This window comes from Dermacentor andersoni, chromosome 5 (genome assembly GCF_023375885.2).
Source record: "Dermacentor andersoni chromosome 5, qqDerAnde1_hic_scaffold, whole genome shotgun sequence".
In the NCBI taxonomy this organism is placed as follows: Eukaryota; Metazoa; Arthropoda; class Arachnida; order Ixodida; family Ixodidae; genus Dermacentor; species Dermacentor andersoni.
In genome coordinates this window covers 11,575,195-11,595,761 of record NC_092818.1, presented here as the reverse complement: position 1 = coordinate 11,595,761, position 20,567 = coordinate 11,575,195, and the positions used below count along the sequence as shown (strand labels likewise).

General features: G+C 46.8%; 1 protein-coding gene across 2 annotated transcripts in view; it reads left to right on the top strand.

Moving 5' to 3' along the window:
* Positions 1-20,256, top strand: part of LOC126530117 (cytoplasmic aconitate hydratase) — a 269,805-nt gene extending 249,549 nt beyond the window's left edge. For both annotated transcript variants that reach the window (XM_050177555.3, XM_050177556.3), the window contains 2 exons: positions 16,841-17,026; positions 20,014-20,256. In XM_050177555.3, coding sequence (XP_050033512.1) covers positions 16,841-17,026; positions 20,014-20,124 — 297 coding nt within the window. In that variant the 3' untranslated portion in view covers positions 20,125-20,256. The remainder of the gene's footprint in view (positions 1-16,840; positions 17,027-20,013) is intronic.
* Positions 20,257-20,567: the final 311 nt, after the last annotated feature.

Genomic DNA, 20,567 nt, shown 5'->3' with positions numbered 1-20,567 from the left:
GGAGCGAATATACGAACTTGTAGAAAGAGTCAACAGATGGCGTGGCCAATCCAGGAGCGCCTGCTTTGCGCTCAGGCGCGAAATTTTGAACGCACGATAGAGAACGTACCGGTACGTCAGTGACACCGTGGGGGGGAAGCGCGATGACGTACCGGTATGTCCGTGACAGCGAAAGGGTTAAGATAGTCTACAGTGAGCACGCAAATATCTTGCCACTATCAAAATCACATCACATATCTCGCAGGCTTCATAATCAACATGCATTTCCACATGCAATTGGTCAATGGAATGACCTCCCTGATGATGTTGTCTGTATTCAGGACCATGTGGCATTTAGAAATAAAATACTAATTATCTGTGACGGTTTTTGCTAACCATATTGTCACATAGTAGCGACAATGACGAAAGCAGCAAAACTAGGAATTACGAAACTAGTGTTTTGTTGGGTGATCTGGTGCGCTCAAAAATAAGCTGCACTCAAAAGAACTGCGACAGCGGCGAACACAGTCGGCGATCGGCGAAAATCTGATTGGCGGGTCAAGCGCGTTGGCTTTTCAGTAATCGAAGTCATTACAGGTTCCAGAATAATCGCTGGTGCCCGCGTGTCTTGCAGAAAGTCCTACACCATTCACGTCGTGCGTACATGAAATCAAATTACACAAGGTTCGGTGACAACAGACGGCAAAAAGAACCACCAATAACATTAGAGAAACTTCCGATACGTGTGGGCGCGTCCTGCGCTGAGCGATAACATTTGTTAGACTATGATCTCGCAGCAGGAGGACTCATTGCACTGTTACATAGCGCACACAGTTCACAGCTTCATAGTAGACAATTCACAGAATGCACAGTTCACACAGTAAGAAAAAGAAAAACACGCACTTGTATATAAGCAATAACAAAAGCTAGGTAGGTACATACACATATAAGCTTGAAGAACAAAGAAACTCTGCTTAGGTAGTCCGCTCCAATATTGTCACTGCCTTTGATGTATTAGCCAGTGACGTCATATTCCATAATCAATAAACTCCAGCGCAATAATCTGTTGTTCGCATCCTTGGCGAAATTAATGTACGAGAGTGGTTCATGGTCCATTTGCAGCAAGAAGAGCTTGCCATAAAGAAAAACGTGAAACTTTTGGATTACCCGGACAAGAGCGAGGCCTTCCCGATCTATGCAGGGGCGTAACCAGGGGGGGGAGGGCATATGGGCCTTCAGCCTCCCCCCCCCCCCCCCCCGAAATTTTTTCGTGCTGTCCATGCACCGCCATCCAAAACAATCCCCAGCGCCAGAAATCATTCTAGATTTCGTCTAGAATGTATTTCTCACACTCAAAAAGACATTTCAGCACGGACATTGCGAACTCGGGCTGGCTTTCGAGGCCACGCCCATGCACCGGGAGTCGCATAACTCTAGGAGCCCCATCCGAGCACAAAGTTTCAAGGGCATTTTGATGGCGAGCGGGCTCGTCGCGGCATCTCGTTGAGGCCACGGAATCTACGGATCGCATGGATTTAAATTCCCAGACTTTATGGGTATAAAGTTCTCATAAATTTTTTATACGAAAGATGCACTGACGTAATTGCAACCTTTGCGCATAATTGCAAAGGTTGATGAGCTTATTAAACAAAGTCGTGCTTTAGATTTTCAATTACGGAACTCTGTACGTTTATTGTTGTTATAAACATTTGACGCCAAAGGTGCATTGACTTTTCTAAAGTACATCGGAACATACAATGAGACATGCCAAATCAACACACTATCAGACAAGTTGACAAAGCACGCAGCGAGCTCCAATGCGACGAAGCGTTGTGGTGATTCATTTGTGCTGTCATGTCACAGAAAAGAATATCAACATTTTCATTCACTTCCGCCAAAGCATCAATGTCACGACACTAAAGCCAGCAAAGGTAATGAAGTTCTTATCTATTTTTTCAACTTTGACTTTTATTTGCGACGACACAGTGAGCCTCTTCAATTTTCTTGTTACCACTACCCGCAGGCTGCCGGTGCCAGCCAAAGTGCATGCGTTTTTCTCGTGTTGCCCCGACCACCGCGTGGCACGTACGATGCACATTCGTTTTTCTCTAGCCAAGTGTATTTTAGCCTGGTAGAGTCTTGGACACTTTCTGGCTAGCAGACGAGAAAAAGAAATAATAGTCGCTCGCCGCCATCACTGTGGGGACTAAATGGATTGCAACGCGTTTGCTTGAGCGCAACCTCTTCGGAAAGTCTTGTCTCGCCAGTGTAGGATACCGAGCAACATGCGTATGGTTCTCTGTGGACCAAGTGTCTCACATTTTCTTCGATATTCCGTGGGTAGCCACATTAGGTGCCCAAAGTAGGCATTCGATTGGGGCCAACATGCTTTCCCTTGCGTTTCTTCATTTCGGTTCCCTTTCTGCACAAAAGAAAAAAAAGAAGACGTTGCAGCGCAGCGCATTGTCGCATGGTGAAAGTTCGAGTTTGTTGGTTCTTCATTTGCGGAAAGCAATGGACTGCAGGACGCTTTGTTTGCCGGATACTCGTATTATATTACAGTCGCCGACCGTTTATTCGGACTTCACGGGGACTGCGGAAATGTCCGAATAAACAGGTGTCCGAAAAAGCGGATTATTAAGAAAAAGAAATGAAATCCTTTATTTCCACGCACTTATTCGGGCTCGGCAGTAGGCTTCAAGAAATCGTGAGTGCGCCGTTGCACGCTGTTCCGTTTACGCGCAATCAGATAAGCCTGAATCTCGGAGAGGGTCGTACGGTCACTATAGGCGGCTGAAAGCACAGTCACTGCTTGTGCACGCTCCGCCTGCGACGGCAGCGTAGCACATGGTGCGTCATCTTCCGACTCGGAGTCATCGTCTGGCGGTGCAGCAGAAACCTGACGAATGATCTCGCCGTCATCGAGTTCTGCGCATGTCAGTACAGCAGTGTCAGCACCTGTGAAACTGTCAAATGAGACGGTGTCCGGAATCGCAATGCAACCACTGCGTAGGTTTCGGCAGAACATTTTCCGCGTCAGTAGGGAGCACATCGAAAGGCAACAAATCTTAGGCCTCCTGGCACCCGCTTGCCGGCATTCCCCAGCGCAGTCTGCGCGGGCACTGTCGGCGCCATTAGAGACCTGACGCGATGTTTCCGTACGCCGAGTTAGATCACCGAAACCTCAACACAGCACACAAAGCAAACACCACCGTGCCGACACCAGTCGCACAAACGAACAACGCGGCCTGCTCGCAGCGTCGCGCGCGAAAGAAGCAAATCAGCTGCTGGATTGTCTTGACATGGCTTACTAAGCTGAAACCGGAACTGCTGTACGGCCACTCTATCGAACTAGGCAGAAACTATGATGATGAGCGGGGATTTCCAGTAGCGCCACTTCGTGGGACAGCAAGGAGGCTCCGTTCAAAACAAAAATGGCGTTCAGCAAGTCGAACTAAGCGCCGGTCAGAGTCGGTGCATGATGCCCTCGATCGAGTTGGCTCAAGGAGTGTCCGAAAAATCAGACGAGAGGTTGCAAGGTGTCCGAACTTTCGGCAGTTGTTATACATTATGGTCTATAGGGAGAATGGCGGTGCCGCGAAGCTGACCGAATAATCGGGCATGTCCGAATTTTTGGAGTCCGGAAAATCGGTCGGCGACTGTATTGCGATAGCAATCATATGTACGCTGCAGGCGCATTCGTGCCGTCGCCGTCGCCCTCATGTTCCGTGTAAAGTCTAAGGGTCATAACCTTGTGACCACACGCTGCATGCTGTATGTGCGAATGAAAATGGTGGGGGGGAAGGCATGGGTGAGCCGATGGTGGTGGTTCAGTGTTGTGTGCGCAAGGGAGGAAAGCGGGGAGGAAGCGCGCCGCCTTCCTTTGCGCGTGATACGTCAGGGAGTTGAGGGAGGGGGGCAGGCGTTAGGATTTTGTAATCTCTGAATCTGTGATTGCACAACATGTTTATTTTCCTTGTTTGGCGCATTATATACAGTGACTTTTTCTTAAATACATAGATTTATTGGAGACTTATACTTATATTTAAATATCTTCTTGCGAGGTTTTGTGTATACGTGCAGCGAACTTTGTTTCCAGTGGCACTTTTTTGCCCTTTATCAAGCCGTATCTTCGCATTTCTAATGTACGAGGGCGAGTCAAATGAAAGTGAGATAACCAACGCCGCTCAATAATGCTTATCCGTGAGGCATGCGGGTAGCACACAGGCATCTATCATTTACGAAAGTGACACGCAGATGTGAGAATAAATGTTCGTTGATGCTATCATACACTGGGTTGAATATGGTTGCGTGACATAATGGACGCTCCAAAAGTAGAACAGCGCGGTGTCGTGACAATTTGAAAGCTGAAGGCGTTTTCAAAAATGAAATTAACTGCCGTATAGATGCCGCGTAAGTTTAAAATTGCATTCCATCCCAGTGAAGCGTTGGAGGAAACGGCTCAAAGAAGGAAGTGATAGTTGCAAAGACGATCCAAGACCCGGTTAAAGCCACCGTGCAATCACCCCCAACATAATTGCAAAGGTTGATGAGCTGATTAAACATGAAGTGAGGATATTCATCGGTGAACAGGCAGGGCGTGTGAACATCAGTCATGGTGTGGTTCACAACATAATTCGTGATTATCTCGGTTATCGGCTCATGTGTCGGCAATGGTTGCCAAAGATTTTGAACTGCTGCCAGAAGACGGAGAGGTTCGGCGCTGCCTTGACTCATCTGATCCGGTATCACAATGAGGGTGACGACTTCTTGTCTGCACTTGTGACCAGGGACGAATGGTAGTACCACTACTACGAGCCTGAAACATGATGGCGAAGCTTATAGTGGAAACATTCGAATTGACCACCCCCAAAGAAAGCAAAGGCCGTTATTTCCACCGGAAAGGTGTTGACTTTATTTAGGTTGTCAGGGGCCATTACTGATTGAATTTGCTAAACCTAGAGAGGCTATCAATCATTTCTGATATTGTGAAACGCCTGATTGGCTGCTTGTCGCAATCAATAGAGACTTTTAGCGTGTCTGCTATTCCGGCACACCGGGTGGTTTGGGCAGATTACCGGATGGTCGGGGGGCGTAAACGTGAGCAGCCGGAACGGTGCAGCCACCTAGTGTTTAGAGCTCAATCAGACAAACACAGAACTAAAATTGTAGTAACCTAGATTATTCTGCTTTGCTGCTGGTGCAAATTTTTGGCAGCAGCGTAATTGTGTTCACAATTATGCCGCTGTCGAAAACTTACACCCCAGCTAAGAAGAATATAGTAATTGGCTCTATGTTTAGGTGGTTGAGCTTTGCACCACCAGCTGGCGCCACCAATCTGGCCGCTCATTTTTACGCCCCCGACCATCCGGTAATCCACCCAAACCGCCCCAGTTTGCCGGAATAACGGGCACGCTTAAAGTCTCTAATAACAAATGACGTAGAAAATTGACGAATGGGGTCATCTTGCTCCACGACAATGCCAGTCTCAACGTCGTTGATGTGGTTAACATAAAATTGGCAAAGTTCAAGCGGGAAACGCTGCAACATCCGCCATACTGCCCAAACTTGTCGCCTTGCAACTTCCACATTTTGGGGCAATTGAAAAAACAGCTCAAGGAAACTAGACTCGTGTCCGACGATGACGTGAAAGAGTCAGTTATGGACTTTTTCAAGAAGCAACCCAAGGAGCTTTATGAGACGAGAATCACACGACTCGTTAGTCAGCGGGACAAATCTCTAAATGCTCATGGAGACTACTTTTAAATGAAGTACCCCGTTTGTCATATATACGCATTGGTTCACTTTCATTTGACTCGCCCTCGTGTATTCCGCTGAACTCCTGCTTTTTATATGTGCTCTCTGTTGCGACTATAATTTCGGTGCCATTACAACGCACAACCGGTGTCAACTGCTGTGCAATACATTAGAACAAATGACAGCATCATTAAGATTCTTCCCTGGCCTTTGCATAAGTACAAAAGTGTAAACAAGGTTCTTGACTGACAAAGTTTCATTAACATATTTGTCCTCAACTTGTTCATTTCATGGCCTTTACATTTTGTTTTCATATCAGCGGCATGCACTGCTTTGCTGGTTTCGAACTGATATATTTCTAAAGTTGATGTGATATCTTATTTACTTATTAAATAGACAAAAACATCGAAGCATTGATATCAGTTATTTCGGGCACAATTTTCGGGACGTACGAGTATACTCTTCTATGAAAAAAATACATACTTTACTTGTCTTGACACTGCGTAGCGTTTAAGAATTCATTTGCAGCATCTTTGGCAATGACAATGCAGTTATTATTCACGTATTTGATCCCTCGACAAATTCTATAAGGAGGAGGCCGAGCTGCATCGTGAGCCTCCCCAAACAAAATTTCTGGCTACGCCACTGGTTCTATGGTAGAGTAACGTGCTTCTCTAGGCAGCAGCTTCCTACTTGCGTACGCAACCGGGTGCAGAACAGCTCCATGGCGTTGTAGAAGGACAGTTCAGAGGCTTGTCAATGACGCATCTATACATAGGACAAACGGCTGTTCTAAATCCGGAGACCGAAGAATAGGCTGATCAGAGAGTAAGCGCCGTAGTTTGTCAAATGCTTCTTGGTGATGCGGCTCCCAGACCAGTGTTTTGGGCACACGCTTGCGGGTCAGTTCTGTGAGAGGCGCTGATACTTTTGAATAATTTGGCACGAAGTCTCAGTAGTATCTAGTAAGGCCCAAAAATGAACGGACTTCTTTTTTCGCACCTTCAATTTTCTCGAGGGTCTCTATCTGCAGGCGTAGGGCACCATGGCCTACAATATGCCCTAAAAATTTCAAGGAGGTAAAGCCAACTTCACTTTTGGAGACAGGCGTTTTCGACTTGTTGGAAGAAACCCCGAAGAGTGTGAACATGTTGTCCCCATGTTTCCGTAGCAATTAAGACATCGTTGAAGTAGTGGTAGATATTGGATATACCGTGCACTACTTTTCTCATAAGCCTTGTGAAAACAGCTGGAGCCGTCTTAATACTAAACGGCATAAATCGGAACTGATAAAGCCCCGACGAAGATTAAAAGGCTGTCACGTGTTTGCAACCGGACTGCATTGGCACTTGCCAATACCCTTTCATAAAGCCGAACTTTGAAAAGTACTGACTCTTACCCAGCTTGGCAAACATCATGTCTACTCGTGGTATTGGTTTGTTGTCCATTATGACCACTCGATTTAGTTGTCTAAAATCAATGCACAAGCACATACTGCCGTCTTTTTTCTTCACTACCACCACCGTTGACTGGTAGGCAGAGTTCGACGGTTCAATGTTTCCTTGCTTTAGCATTTCTTGCACTTCATCTTCGACGGCCTTTTTGATTGCAAAAGGTACCGGATAATGCCGGAGATGTATCGGCATATCCGTTGTCACTCTTAGCTAGCATTCTACGATGTGGGTGTTTCCAGGTATGTCCGAGAATATGTCTTGGAATGTAGACAATGGGCGCTATAACGTAAAGCTATTCCAAACTTTTCTATTCCAATTCTGCAATCAGCCCACCGCGATTGGTCAAAAACTTTTTTGGACCACCCCACTTCACCTGTCTGTCACGCGACGTCACAAAAACCGCAATAGCTCCCCATCTGATATGACGTGTATACACTGATTATGCATAATTTGACCACACAAAACAAAAATAGTTATTTCTGATTCGACGCCTTTTCGCTATTAGCCCTCGGCTATTGGTCAGAAGTTTTCGGGCTGCACCCACGTCACCTGCCTCTCACGTGACGTCACAAAACCGCAAAATCTTACCACGTCAAAGTGACGTGTACGCGCTAAAGATGCATTAATATGCCGAACAAAACTGAATTTTCTTTTGAATAGCCACAGGCTGCCCCGTTCCGAAAGGAATAAAAGATGGCTGCCGCCGATCGCTCCGGCACTGGCTACTCGCCCCTGCCGAAGAGCATGGGTTTATTTGCGTGTAATAAAACATTTTGCGTGGTCGTGTAACGTTTTCGATAACTTTCGGCACGTTTACGACCTCGTTCTGCCAACTCTTCTTTGCTGAGGATCCATTTTAGCGTCATTCTTAAGCTTCCATTGCATGCCGTCGTCTTCATCCGGTTATCGATATTCAGTGCAGTGGCTCGGCCCCATCGAATCCCTCTCCACTTGAGCATGCTCCTCGCCTCTTCTGAGTCAATTAAACAAAACAAGCAGCTCAGTGCAGGCAATGTTATTCGTTTTTCAAGCGAACAAAAGTGACCTCCTATGAACGAGGGGACCATTTGATTGGTTTGTTCAGACAACCCTGTGGGTGACCGCCCGATGCTTGCGTCAGCAGTTACGCAAATTTGACGTCAGGAGGTTGGAATACAAACATATTGGAATAGTTTTACGTTATATGGCCCAATGTTTCCTTTGCTTCTACAGCTTGCTCGGCAAGCAATTCAGTGGCAATTTTTATGTCCAGGAAAGTTTCTTTCTGCTTCAGTACAATAAATGGCGGGTCGTTCCCTTCATCTTCACGGGTGTTGACAGCTACAGCGGCTTGGTGATCAGCTGACGAAAAGGGACATCTTTCCTCATATTTTTTAAGCAAGTTTATATGAAAAGCACTTATTCGCGTGCCCAAGTCAACGACGTAATCAAGGTCACTTGTCTTCTCAAGAACGGTGAACTGTCCGTTCCACGTTAGGACTAACTTGTTGTTCTTGGATGGTAGCAACAGTAATACTTGGTCTCCGACGGCAATGTGGCGTGCCTTTGCCTTGCGATCATAATATTGTTCTGTAACTTTTGCTTTTGGAAGCTCCTCGTGGGTGAGTTGACATGTCTGCTGCAGCCGTTCTTGCAGCTCTGCTACGTAACTGTACGTCGTTTTTGTCTCTTCGTCCAGATGTTTCCTTGACCACAGCTCCTTGAGGATGGTCATAGGTCCACGTACGTAACGGCCATAAAAAAGATCAAAAGGCGAGAAGCCCAAGCTTGTCTGTGGGACTTCTCTGTATGCGAATAGCAGTGGGGCCCAAGTATCAATCCCAATTTTTGGGGCTTTCTTGGCACATTCGCCGAATCATTTGTTTCAACATTCCATTGAAACTCTCCACGAAACCATTTCCTATTGGGTGGTATGGCGTAGTCAGTAGTTGCCTGAACGAAAGCAGCTGGCTTAACCCTTTCATGAGTTGCAAGGTGAAATGTGTACCTCAGTCGGTAACTATATCCCGTGGAATTCCAATGCGGGAAAACATCGTAAGCAACGCCTCGGTAATCCTTTCCGTGTCACTGTTTGGCAAAGCAACTGCGTCTGGGTATGTGTTGCAAAGTCCACCATGGTTAGAACAAATCGGTTACCATTAGTGGAAGTAGGGGACAGTGGTTTGATAGTATCAATAGCAACCCACTAGAAAGGAGTATTGATTATCGGCATGTTTTCAAGAGGTACATGTTCTACTAGATGTTTTGGGACGGTTCTCTCACAAATGTCGCATGATATCACGAACGGGATGACATCTGCTTGAATGCCAGGCCAGTAGAATTATTCTGAGATCCTGTCGGCCATTGTCTTTGTCCCTTGGTGACCAGAGAGAATTCCTTCATGGGCTGTCTTCAGGACTGATCCCCGAATGTCTCTCAGAGCAGCAAGCTGTTCCACTTCCGTTTTTGTCGCAGATTTATAACGCCGAAAGAGAATATCATTGAGGAGCATAACTGTGACAGTCGCAGAATGCGTGGTTTTGGTCTTGCCTACGTCTCCGAAGCAAACACTGAGACTTCAATCATCCTTGTGCAACTTTGCCAATGCATCAGGACAGACATCTAGCGGGTGTACAAGGGCTACTGGCAGCCTTGTAAGGGAACGTGATGCAGCAACTATTGCACTATCGAAAACTGAGCAGGTATTTTCCTTGTCGAGCAGGCCACCCTCTGCACCTTCTTGTGAATGTAGCGTGGTAGGCTCCATCTTCGAATCTGTGGCTCCCAGCAACTCGAGGGAGGGGCAAACACCGTTAACATTGCCTAACACAACATCACACAGTGGGCGCTCCATACATATGGCACGCATGGTTCCTTTAAAGAATGAACAGGCCACTTGGACTTCAGCTTCGGGAAGGTATTGTATGGAACTATCTAAAAATAGACGTTGCTTGTTTTCCCAGTAAACTTGCTGGCTCGCACAAGAGAATGCTTTACTACAACAGTGTCGTAACTGGAATCTCGCAAAACAGTTACCGGTTGTACTTCCAGATGCCCTTTTGCTGTCTGCATACTTTCCTGTCCTAGTTTTTGCCTAACGATGCTTTGCGCACCTAACCCAATCTTTTCAGAACTGTCATCTTCAGTGTTTACAGCATGTGTGTGCCATTCATGCAACCTATCTTCTCGGGTTGGTTGGTGAGGTTCAGAAAGTGAACACGAAGCCTTGTTGCGTTGCAGGCCTCGTAGCCTCCTGGCAGATTTTGAGGCTTCTCTTTCCAACCAGTTGCAGCCTTAGATCCACTAGCCCTAGACCAGCATTCTGACGGCTTGTGTCCTCGCTTGTTGTAATGAAGCAATGGGGCTTTGCTTGACCGCTTGATGGCTCACTGGCTTGCGTCCCACTCTTCACATACATCTTTTCTTCTCCACCTCTAGCCAGATTTGTCAGACCTTGAGCTTCGAGGTAGTGATCCGCTGTTTCCGCCAAACTGTCAAAATCTTTGCAACTTCGCTTCTTTCAGTTTTGGCCAACTGTTGCCAGTGATGAATAACCAAGCAGCCTGCCTACAAACTGGCGACCTGTTTCGCCATTGTCGGGCTTGGCCTCTCAAAACTTGACTCGTATAGCCCTCTTCAGTATACGAGAACCCCGGGAGCAGTGTTGCCTTAAGCTTTGCAAAGTTTGTTGCGTCTTCAGCGGACATACATCCGACGACAGTGAGAGCCTCCCCCGTTAAACACAAACTTGGAGACAGGGCCCACTTGTTGCTAGGCCACCCTTGGTACATGGCCACTCGCTTGAACCTCAGAATATATGCGTCCAGCTCATCCCGAGCTTCATTGAAAGCTGGAATTAACTTGTGGGGACTTCGGAAACCTTGATTATATATTTCTCGATCACTTGGCTCATCTGCGACTGCTTGACTTGGCTATTGCAATTCTTGCACACGCAGCCGTAGTTCTAACAACTGGCGTTCCCCAGCTTGCCACTCAAACTGTCGTGCATGGTCCTCTTTGGCAGCCTCATGCCCTTCTGCACAGTGCTCTCTTTCTTTGCTAAGCTCCTCATCCATCCGCTGCTGGAGTGCCTTTCCTGTGAGTCCGAACTCTTTACCTATGCCTATCAATTTTTTGGCATCCATCCTTAACCACTGCACATAAACAAAGTAAGACTTTCAAAGGTGTTACGAGAGTTTAGTCCTGTAGCGGATGCCAGATAATGTAGGGTAATAATGCGGACCGTCACATTTGTTGACGTGAGGTGCGGTGAGGAAGGACTCGAAGGTGATAGTCGGGCAGGTTGCACCAGTGGACATATAATTAACAACCCTGCACTGATACAAGACTTCAAACTTAGCACCAATTAAGGCTGTCTTCTAATGCGGCGCTGAATACGACGCCGCGGCACACTGCACAGTTCCCGTACCTCGCCTACTAACACGCGAAGTCCGGGCGTCGCGGCATATGGTCCAACTGAGTTCGCTCACATGTGGATGTACTCGTCGCTGGCCCACCGTGCGCAACAGAGACGACTTGAGTCGCATAGTCAGGGACAGTGACACGGCGACAAGCCACTGAGGTAGTGGCTCAAGATCCCTGGTAGTGCCGGAACTCTGAAAGCACAGGAAACCTGAAAGCACTGGAGCCGGCCAGGCACTGGACACGGCAAGACCTGGCCTCGATGGCCCGTCACAAGGCTGCCCAGCAGTACATCCCGGATAGTCCCCTCAGGACTCATTCGAACCTCCTTGGCTCGTTCAATCCGTGCCTGCAGCCTCCCGCTCGCTTGTGTCTTCCGCTTCTTTCTCTTTCACTAGCCCTCAAGTGTGTCTCTTATTTCCCAGGTCGGGCCATGTGTGCTGTCGTTGCCTTTCACCACGCAGAGTACTCGCTGGTGCCCACATGTCTTCCAGAAAGTTCTACACCATTCATGTCATGCATACATGAAATCAGATTGCACCAGGTTCGTTGACAACAGACAGCAAAAAGAACCATCAAAAAGAAACTCTCTTTAAACGGAACCTCAGGGGACCAGAGAAATTGGTTCCGTTTATCAGGAGTTCCATTTACTGAGAAACAAAGCTGCGTGCCACCTTTTCAGCCAGCCCCCTCTTCTCGGCAAACACTCACATGGCAGATCCCTCATTGCATTGCATATTCTCCATGCGCGGGCGCGGCAGCGCTGCAGAAGTCGCGGGGCGGCTTTTTCATTGCGGGGTGCTGTTCTCGTCGGGACGATACAATACCAACCAACCATGAGGATGGTGTTCCATTTGAAAGGCAGTTCTGTATAAGCTCACTAAGGTGACTGTTTGGGCATGTTGGTAGGACATGAATGCAGCTTTTTGTGCACAAGACGAGGACGAAGAAGAGGCTAAGACGCATTAGCGCAGTGTGTCTCAGCCTCTTTTTCGTCCTTGTCTTGTGCGCAAAAAGCTGCATTCTGTTTAAGCAATTTCCATTTATTAAGATTCCACTGTATTTGTAAGTAAAATAAAATATTAATAAGCTACAGTAAAACCACATTAAACCATACCCGCTTAAACAGTAGTTTCATTTTAAAAGTAGTAAAGTGAAATCCCTGACTCAGCAGCCATTGAACATAATGCGTTTTGTATTCGCATAAACCGCGCCAGCTTATAATGTACATGTTGGTTAACATGTAGTGTTCCACTTTTCGTCACACAATCACGGGCAGTGCGTGGTCCTCTTCGGACAGCCCGTCAGAACAACAATCCTCAGAGGTCAGAATAACGGCCTCCAAGCGCCCTGTACGTTTGTGCGTGAAGCCACATCAACATCATTTCGGTGTCATGCAAGCAAGGACTCGCATAATGCCGAAGCTCGGAAAAAAAGCACCAGGTGCTCAGCATAGAAGAAAAATTGGACATCGTTCATGCTATCGAACGTGGCACAAAGAAGTCGGCGCTGGCACACGAAAGGCATCTACTCTTGACTACGGTGTGGGGCATTTCGAATGTGAAGAAGTTGATCAGCAGCGCTGCTGCGACTGCGAAAAGATGTCGGCTACAAGGTTCCCCTTTCTTCCATCGTTGCCTCTGTTGCTGCCGAAGTGTCACCTAACGAGAGTGATAAGGACGACACGGAAAGTGAGGCACGAGCGATTCAGGCCCGACAATAACAGAAGCTGCATGTTATGTTGTCATCATCAATGCAGTCGTTCCGATGAGAACAGCACCCCGCAATGCAAAAGACGCCCCGCGACTTCTGCAGCGCTTGCACGCCTGCGCATGGAGAACATGCAACGCCAATGAGGAATCTTCCATGTGAGTGTTTGCCAAGAAGAGGGGGCTGGCTGAAAAGGTGGCTCACAGCTTCAGCAAGTTTGAGGCCACTGTCGTCGCTGCTAGGCCACCACGCTATGAAACGAAAATGAAAATAGCAGGTTTTTGTCGCGCAAGGCGGATAAATACTGCATGTATTTGCCTTTTCATCGCACTCTCTCCAAGTTCCGTTTTTGACAGATAAGTGGACGACGATCTCATGCTACTTTGGTTAAGCAGTACTACCGTTTAGTATGTACTTTTTCCAAGGTCTGACCAACTACGGTTTAACGAGGTTTCACTGTAATTTGAAAAATTTATTTCGGTAGAGCACTCCTTAAAGGGCACATAACAGCTTCCAGCATATAACCGAAGTTTGCTATGTGTCCTGGTGGTGGTGACGTTTTTACAATTGCTAGTAGGTACAGCAGGGCGTGGCGTTACTCATGGCACTCTACATTTCTGCGCAGGCGCAAGTAAGAGCGGGTGTGAGAGAAAATCTGGGGGCCTTTGCTCCTTGAATATGCGAGTCTACCAAGGCGCTACAGAGGAGGTTTCTTAACGCGTGTTGTATGCATTTGTCTCCTAGGCATGCCGGCATTGTGGAGTGTTGTCCAGTTTGTTTACGCTCCGCCACTGGCTGCCCGTGTGGTACCCTGTGCCCACTGCGTGAGGCAGTGGGCACAGACACCCCATTTGGTGATCACTGTGTCTGGAGGGGCAAGGTTCTGACTGGTGTTGTATAAGCTGCAGATCGCTTTTTTAGTCGCGACAATATATTGCATTTTTTACAAGCACTACTCCAGGAGGGCACATGTAACCGTCAAACGAAGGCCTCAGGAGAGCACCTGAGGTTATATTAAAGCAGGCGGTGCAGGATCTCCAGGGCACCCAAACGGTAGCAGGGGGATCAAAGCTGGAAGCAGGGCCGCCTGTGGGTTGGAGCCGCGAAGGGCGAAGCATGCTAGGGGGTGTTCACATAAAAAATTGGCTGTCCACGATATCGGACATCCAATCTTATACTCCCCTGGCATGCGCAGGCCTCAGCGAGCCTCAACCAACCCATGAACCAGACCGGTTTCTAGCTTTGATGTTCCTGTTGCCGCTTTGATGTCCTAGAGGCACCGCCAATAATGCAAAATAATGACGCATTGTTTCAATTAGTAAAAAACAGGATTTAATAAATATAATTACGTCCAGCTGCCAACTTGCGATGCTAAACCGCGCCCCGCAACTACTGCCAGCACACCTAGGGACGAACATACAACATGCGCTAAGAAACTTCTCCATAGTACCTAGGCAGAGTCGTATATTCTAGGAGCAAAAGTCTCCGCAAGTACCACGCCCTGCTGTACCTACTAGCAATTGTAAATATGCATCCTGGTAAGGGGCCATTTCAAAGCATGCAGTATGCTTCCAATGGCACTGTGCACTATGCACTGTGAAACGGATAGATGGAGACGCTTATCATGATAGTGTTGGCGACAATTGCTGTGAATGAAGCGTTTCACTACCCGGGAGGAGATTTGCTGGTACTGGAATAGGAAATTAATTGCACACCGACATTCTCACGCTAGATGGTCGGACAAGTAGTGCGAGGAAGCTGCCGCAGCAGGCGGCTACTGTTCTAGATTGTGCACGCCTTGCGCCTTTTCTTGTTTAGGTATATAGCAGCTGGAAAACATATTATCTGGTTGCAGTTTGGCAATGTACTAAACGTTGGTTCCGAAAGATCACGTTTTGTGGGAACCTATGAACCAGTAAAAAAGAAATGTAACTGTACTGGGGCATTTCCTGTATTCTCAATCATGAACTTTGGCGCCAGGTAGTCATATGTAATGGGATCATATCAACAAGACTCTGCTATACGTTCTCGCAGACAGTTGTACGGTTCATTTATCGAGAACCTAAAATGATCTGCAGAATTATTGGGAAAGAAGAAAAGCTAGTCCTGTCTCCACATTCTCTTCTTCAGTTCATTTTGAAAAATGTTTCAAGGTTCTTGCTAAAATTCATGTCTCAGGTAAGCCTAACTAAACTATCATAAATGTGCATTGCACATTTCTTGGAAAGAAAATTGCCTCAGTGCTTCATTGACTGTGGCATTCTGCTGCTTGAGCATAGTGTCATGGAGATGAACATAGTCTGCATTGCGATGCAGGCAGGTGCAAAATGCTTCGATTTAGCTCAGCCGGTGTCTTCTGTAATGTTCCATAAGATTTAGTTGCCCGCCAGAGAACCGTGGGGGACTGGTGGCTGTTTGGGCTAGTCGGTGAGTGGTCTTTGCTAGTCTTCGTCCCATTTATCAAGCTGTTCACTTGCAAAGAAACCTCTAAGGCATCAAAGTTAATCTGGTTGTTATTACTTAAAAGGGATGCTAAGGAGGACAGTAAATTGTGCTTCTACAGTAGCAAAACAATTACTTTTACTACGGAAGGTAAGCCAGCAAAGGTGCGTAAATGAAAGACAGGCGACAGTGCCATCAGCTCCGCCTAACATCACGGATTTGGATGTCTACTCAGGTCTGGTTAGTTGTTTGTCTCTCAGGAAAGACCATGTTGCAAGCGTGAAGAAATTGTTGCTTGAAATTTTTGAGCTTGTTCTTAACAGTAAATTTGCTTCTGATCACAGATTGGGCCTCTCTTCAGTGTCTGAAAGGCACATGCAAGAGAGGTGCCTGGCTGCAGTGCACAGCTCATACATGACTCGTTTCGCCTATTTGCATACCTGGATAGTAATTGTAGATGCGTTCTGCAAAAATTTTAATGTGATTAGCATTCTTCGGATAGATTCATACAATCACCGCTTTCCGATCGCTTCGAGGAAGCCTTGGCCTCCTTTTCTCATGTACTTGCAGTGGCTCACGCACTTTGCTGTAGCTTTCTATTTGGCGTCTCTAACCATTTTCATGCCAACTTGTGCCCCTGGGTAGTCCATGGTCTAATAGGCAGTGCATTGGACTGCTTTGCTGAGGCAACCGGGTTCGAGACTATCTGTCGGACCAAGATGAGTCACTGGGTATGTGGCATTGGATATGTGCTGCTCCTCAATGGGCCTCTTTGACGCCAACTTTGGTCACTGCGTGTGCCACTCCTTATTCACAAACAAGAACCCTTTAAAATTTATCCAGTGCTGGGAGAAGCCTAACCTAACCTGGCTGTATATACACCTCATACAAGTTTTTGCGTTGGCAATGCGGTGTGTTGTTACATTGCTTCAATGCTAATTGCTTTAAAGTCAAAATTCAGTGTGAGATGGTTTCTACCATAATTTTTTATTAAACAGAACAACCAACGGCTCAACCTAGCTTGTTCAAAGTTTTCAAGGCCCAGGAATGATGGTGCAGGTACAAAAATGCACATTTGGTGGTGGCTGTGTCTGCAGGGCATCCGCATGGTGCTGGCGGAGAGTTACGAGCGCATCCACCGCAGCAACCTGGTGGGCATGGGCATTGTGCCCCTACAGTACCTGCCAGGCCAGAGCGCCCAAAGTCTGGGCCTGACGGGTCACGAGCGCTTCACCCTCCACCTGGGCAAGGACTTGGTCCCAGCACAGAAGGTCACCTTGCAGGTCAGGGATCATCTGGCTACAGTTTGGCCTGGTTTGATCGTTGTGAAAAGCTCTTATTGAGAGTTTCGCTGGTTTTAAACTGCTGTTGTCTTTACTTTGCTACAAGCATCTCAACGCTTTATTGGATAAAGTGAACACATTGATAACATGTAGTTCATAAGATGTTTCGGCGTAATAAATTGTTTGTATGTTTTGTGTTACTGTATAGCTTGTGTCAATGTGTTGCAAGGTCAATGCTAGAATGCAGTGATAATGGCCTTGAAGTGTAAGTGTGCTACATATGTGTAAGTGTGACGCACGGTGCGGTAGGTAATGCAGTCATCAGCAAACATACGTATATTAGAGGATACGTGCAAAGGTCAGTTTGACAATGGTCAGCAGATTCTTTTTTATCCACTTTGTTGGCACGACAACCAGCTACACTGTGAATGCTTGGCAGTTTGTGTCAGCATAGCATGTGTCTGTCACCTGAATGGTTGGCATCAACATCATGTCAGTACGAAAATGTGCTCACATAGAGTGAGCAAGTCACACGTGTCAAACACAGTTGCACTCAATAGCTGCTGGGAATGCTTAACAACAATACTAAATTGTGATAACTCTTTATGTGCTGTGTCAGCAGCTGAGTGTAGCCAGGTGTCTATGCATTGCAAATGATGCGCTGGTGCACTGCATGTTGCAACGTCACACACTGCATGACTGTTGAAAGCCAGTGGGAAGAGGTCCAACCTGGAAAAGGTCGTAATTCAAGTAGTAAATGGAAAAGAGCCCGTAGAGCTCTGAAACAAACTTTTGTATTGGGTGACCATGTTTCTATACTTCTCATTGCAATATAATACAGTCGAACCCGACTATATCTAACCCGTTTACATCGAATTATTCTATATATCAAACAATTTCTGGACACGGTATAGTTACAGTTCGATATATAGGAAAAATTACGCTTATATCGAACAAAAATAGCAGCGACTTCCGATATATCGAACGTCAAGCAGCAGAAAAGTGCCCCCAGAAGTTGGCTTTTCCTCGCAGCGGCGGGTAAACATGGCAGTGCGGCTCCATCCAACCGCTCTCCCTATCGTGACCACGCTGCCTCGGATGAGTCGTCTACACCCCCCCCCTGCAAAATATGATCCTGGCCCACCCGCAGCGCTTGTTCAGACAGCCAATCAGGGCCTCTTGTGCCCTCGTCGTGCAAGATGGCGAAGGTCCGAGTTGTCTCACTGTTTTTCTGGTTCATTGTGTTTGTGCCTTGTGGGCCTTCTCCTGTAGTGTTGCCTTGATGAAGCGACAGAATTCGCCTTCCGTCGTGAAGCTCGAAATCATAAATCGGGTCAAACGTGGCGAGAAGTCGGATGCCCCGCAGCGTGCAAGATTCCAAGGTGCACTCTCAGCATGATCTTGAAGAAAAAGGGAGAGATTAGGGCTAAGCGGACAAACTCGTGACTCAGTCCCCGTGGCGCTTGACACATTCTCACGATCATGTACAAGTGGTTCATCCAAAATTGCTTCAGATGTGCCGGCTTCCGTGTGCCCGGTGATGACTGTAAATTCTGATGGGTGCAATGGAGCCGTTGCTGGTGTTGCTGAAGTTTGGGGCGAGCTGTCAGAATTTCCGGAAGCCGCTGACGAATCAACGGTCGACGAGTTTGTGAGTGCAGATGATGGTCTCGTGACAACAGGAGAGCCCGAAAACGAAGACTACATTGCCGACATCGTGGCGAGCACAAGTGAAAGTGGGCACTATGAGGAAAGCAACAACGGTCCTTTGCCCACATCCTTTGAGGTGATTGGGGCACTCGCACTAGTCTGGTGCTTCTGCACGAATGTGGAAGGTTGCGGCCTCAGCTGCTCTGACTCCTTAGACAATGTGGAGAAGTGCGTGCATCGCAGGCAGCGAAATTGCCCAAGCAGAAGGAAATGCAGGACTATTCCATGCAAAACTAAGCTGGTTTCATCAATAAAGCGATTTTATAAATGGTATGTGTTTTTATGACATCCAATTATTTTGCAGGCTTATATCGAATTATGCTCTATATCAAACTGATTGGCTTTTTCTTTTTTTTTCGAGTTCGATATAGCCGGGTTCGACTGTACTCCACTATTGGTTCATAGTTCAGGCTCATATTGCATTGCTGAACCAATAATCTATTAACCCTGTCATTGCACCATTATGTGGAAATGCAAGAACAACATTCCCATTTACATAAATGAATTATTACTGAGAAACACGCACTATATTCAGATAGCTGGTGTGAAGGCAAGACATTCCATCGCAAGACAGTCAGCAGAAATTTAACTTCATACAATTTGTTCGGAGATTAAACTAGCATATCTTACTGCTATTGTGTCTGCACTTTTCAAGATCTGATGAGGTGTAGTGCGGTATCTGAATTTCTTGATCCCTGTGATTGTTGTAAATGAGGTGTCAAAAGCATAACTAAAAAGAGGAGCCCTAAGCACAGAATGCGGAGATGTCTGACTCTTTTGATATGCGCAGTGATAAGGCTACATTGTAGGCAAGCAGGAAAGTTTTAAAGAATCATTGGCGTGGAGACATTAGTTAAAGTCTGATGCCCATCTCTTAGGATTTCTTGCACCCAAGAAAAGTTCCAACAAGAAACTTTGGTTACCATGGGCGAATTAGTACTTGCAAAGTCTACTAGTTGATTGAGCTGTTAACAATATGCAGCTCCTTCAAGTCACATGCTGACTGCTAAAATGACAGTCTTCTAATGCAGATGTATCCGATTCCACTAGGGGTTTGCACAGAAGAAGGTATTGAACGTGTAATGTATCCATATAATAGCACAACATACGGTTTGACCATGCTTTTCTTTTTTTTTTTTTCATCTGTGACAAATTTAAATGCCTTGGTCCGTTCAAGTTTGAGTTGGCAAATGCCTACTGTATTCAAATTTTAACATTTACTCGAAGAGGCATCGGAGAGGCACCCACTGACAATATACAATTGTGTGTGCATGCAGCTGAGTGATGGGCGCAGCATGGAGGCCCTGCTACGCTTTGACACGGAGGTGGAGTTGGCCTACTTCCACCATGGTGGCATCCTGCCATATGTGCTGCGCCAGATGCTCTGAGGGGAACTTGGTGCCTGCACATCCAGGGGCCCCTTTTGCCTGGCAGCCTGCCAAGAGACCCACGACCAACGAGTTCACTTCTGACTGAGTGAACAAGGATACACCTAATAAATACGAAGCATATATTTTCAATCTCTTCTCTGGCACTTATTTTCGTCCAGGCAACAGTAAGTCTGTCATTCTTGTTTGGTGGTTTTTATCAGTGCATCACGTGGCATCACGATAATTGGCTGGGGATGCGTATGCCATTTCCACAGACACCTTACAGCAATTGCCTCCTGAGCACGCTTGACTTCCTGAATCATCATAAGGTGCAGTGCTTGCCTTAACTACAAGCTCATTGTCTGTGTGTTACTAGGCCTAGAGGATATTCAAAATGCACCGTTATCTGGCAACACCAGGCTTCATCGGACTCCCCATTTCTCCCCTGTAGGTGAAATATT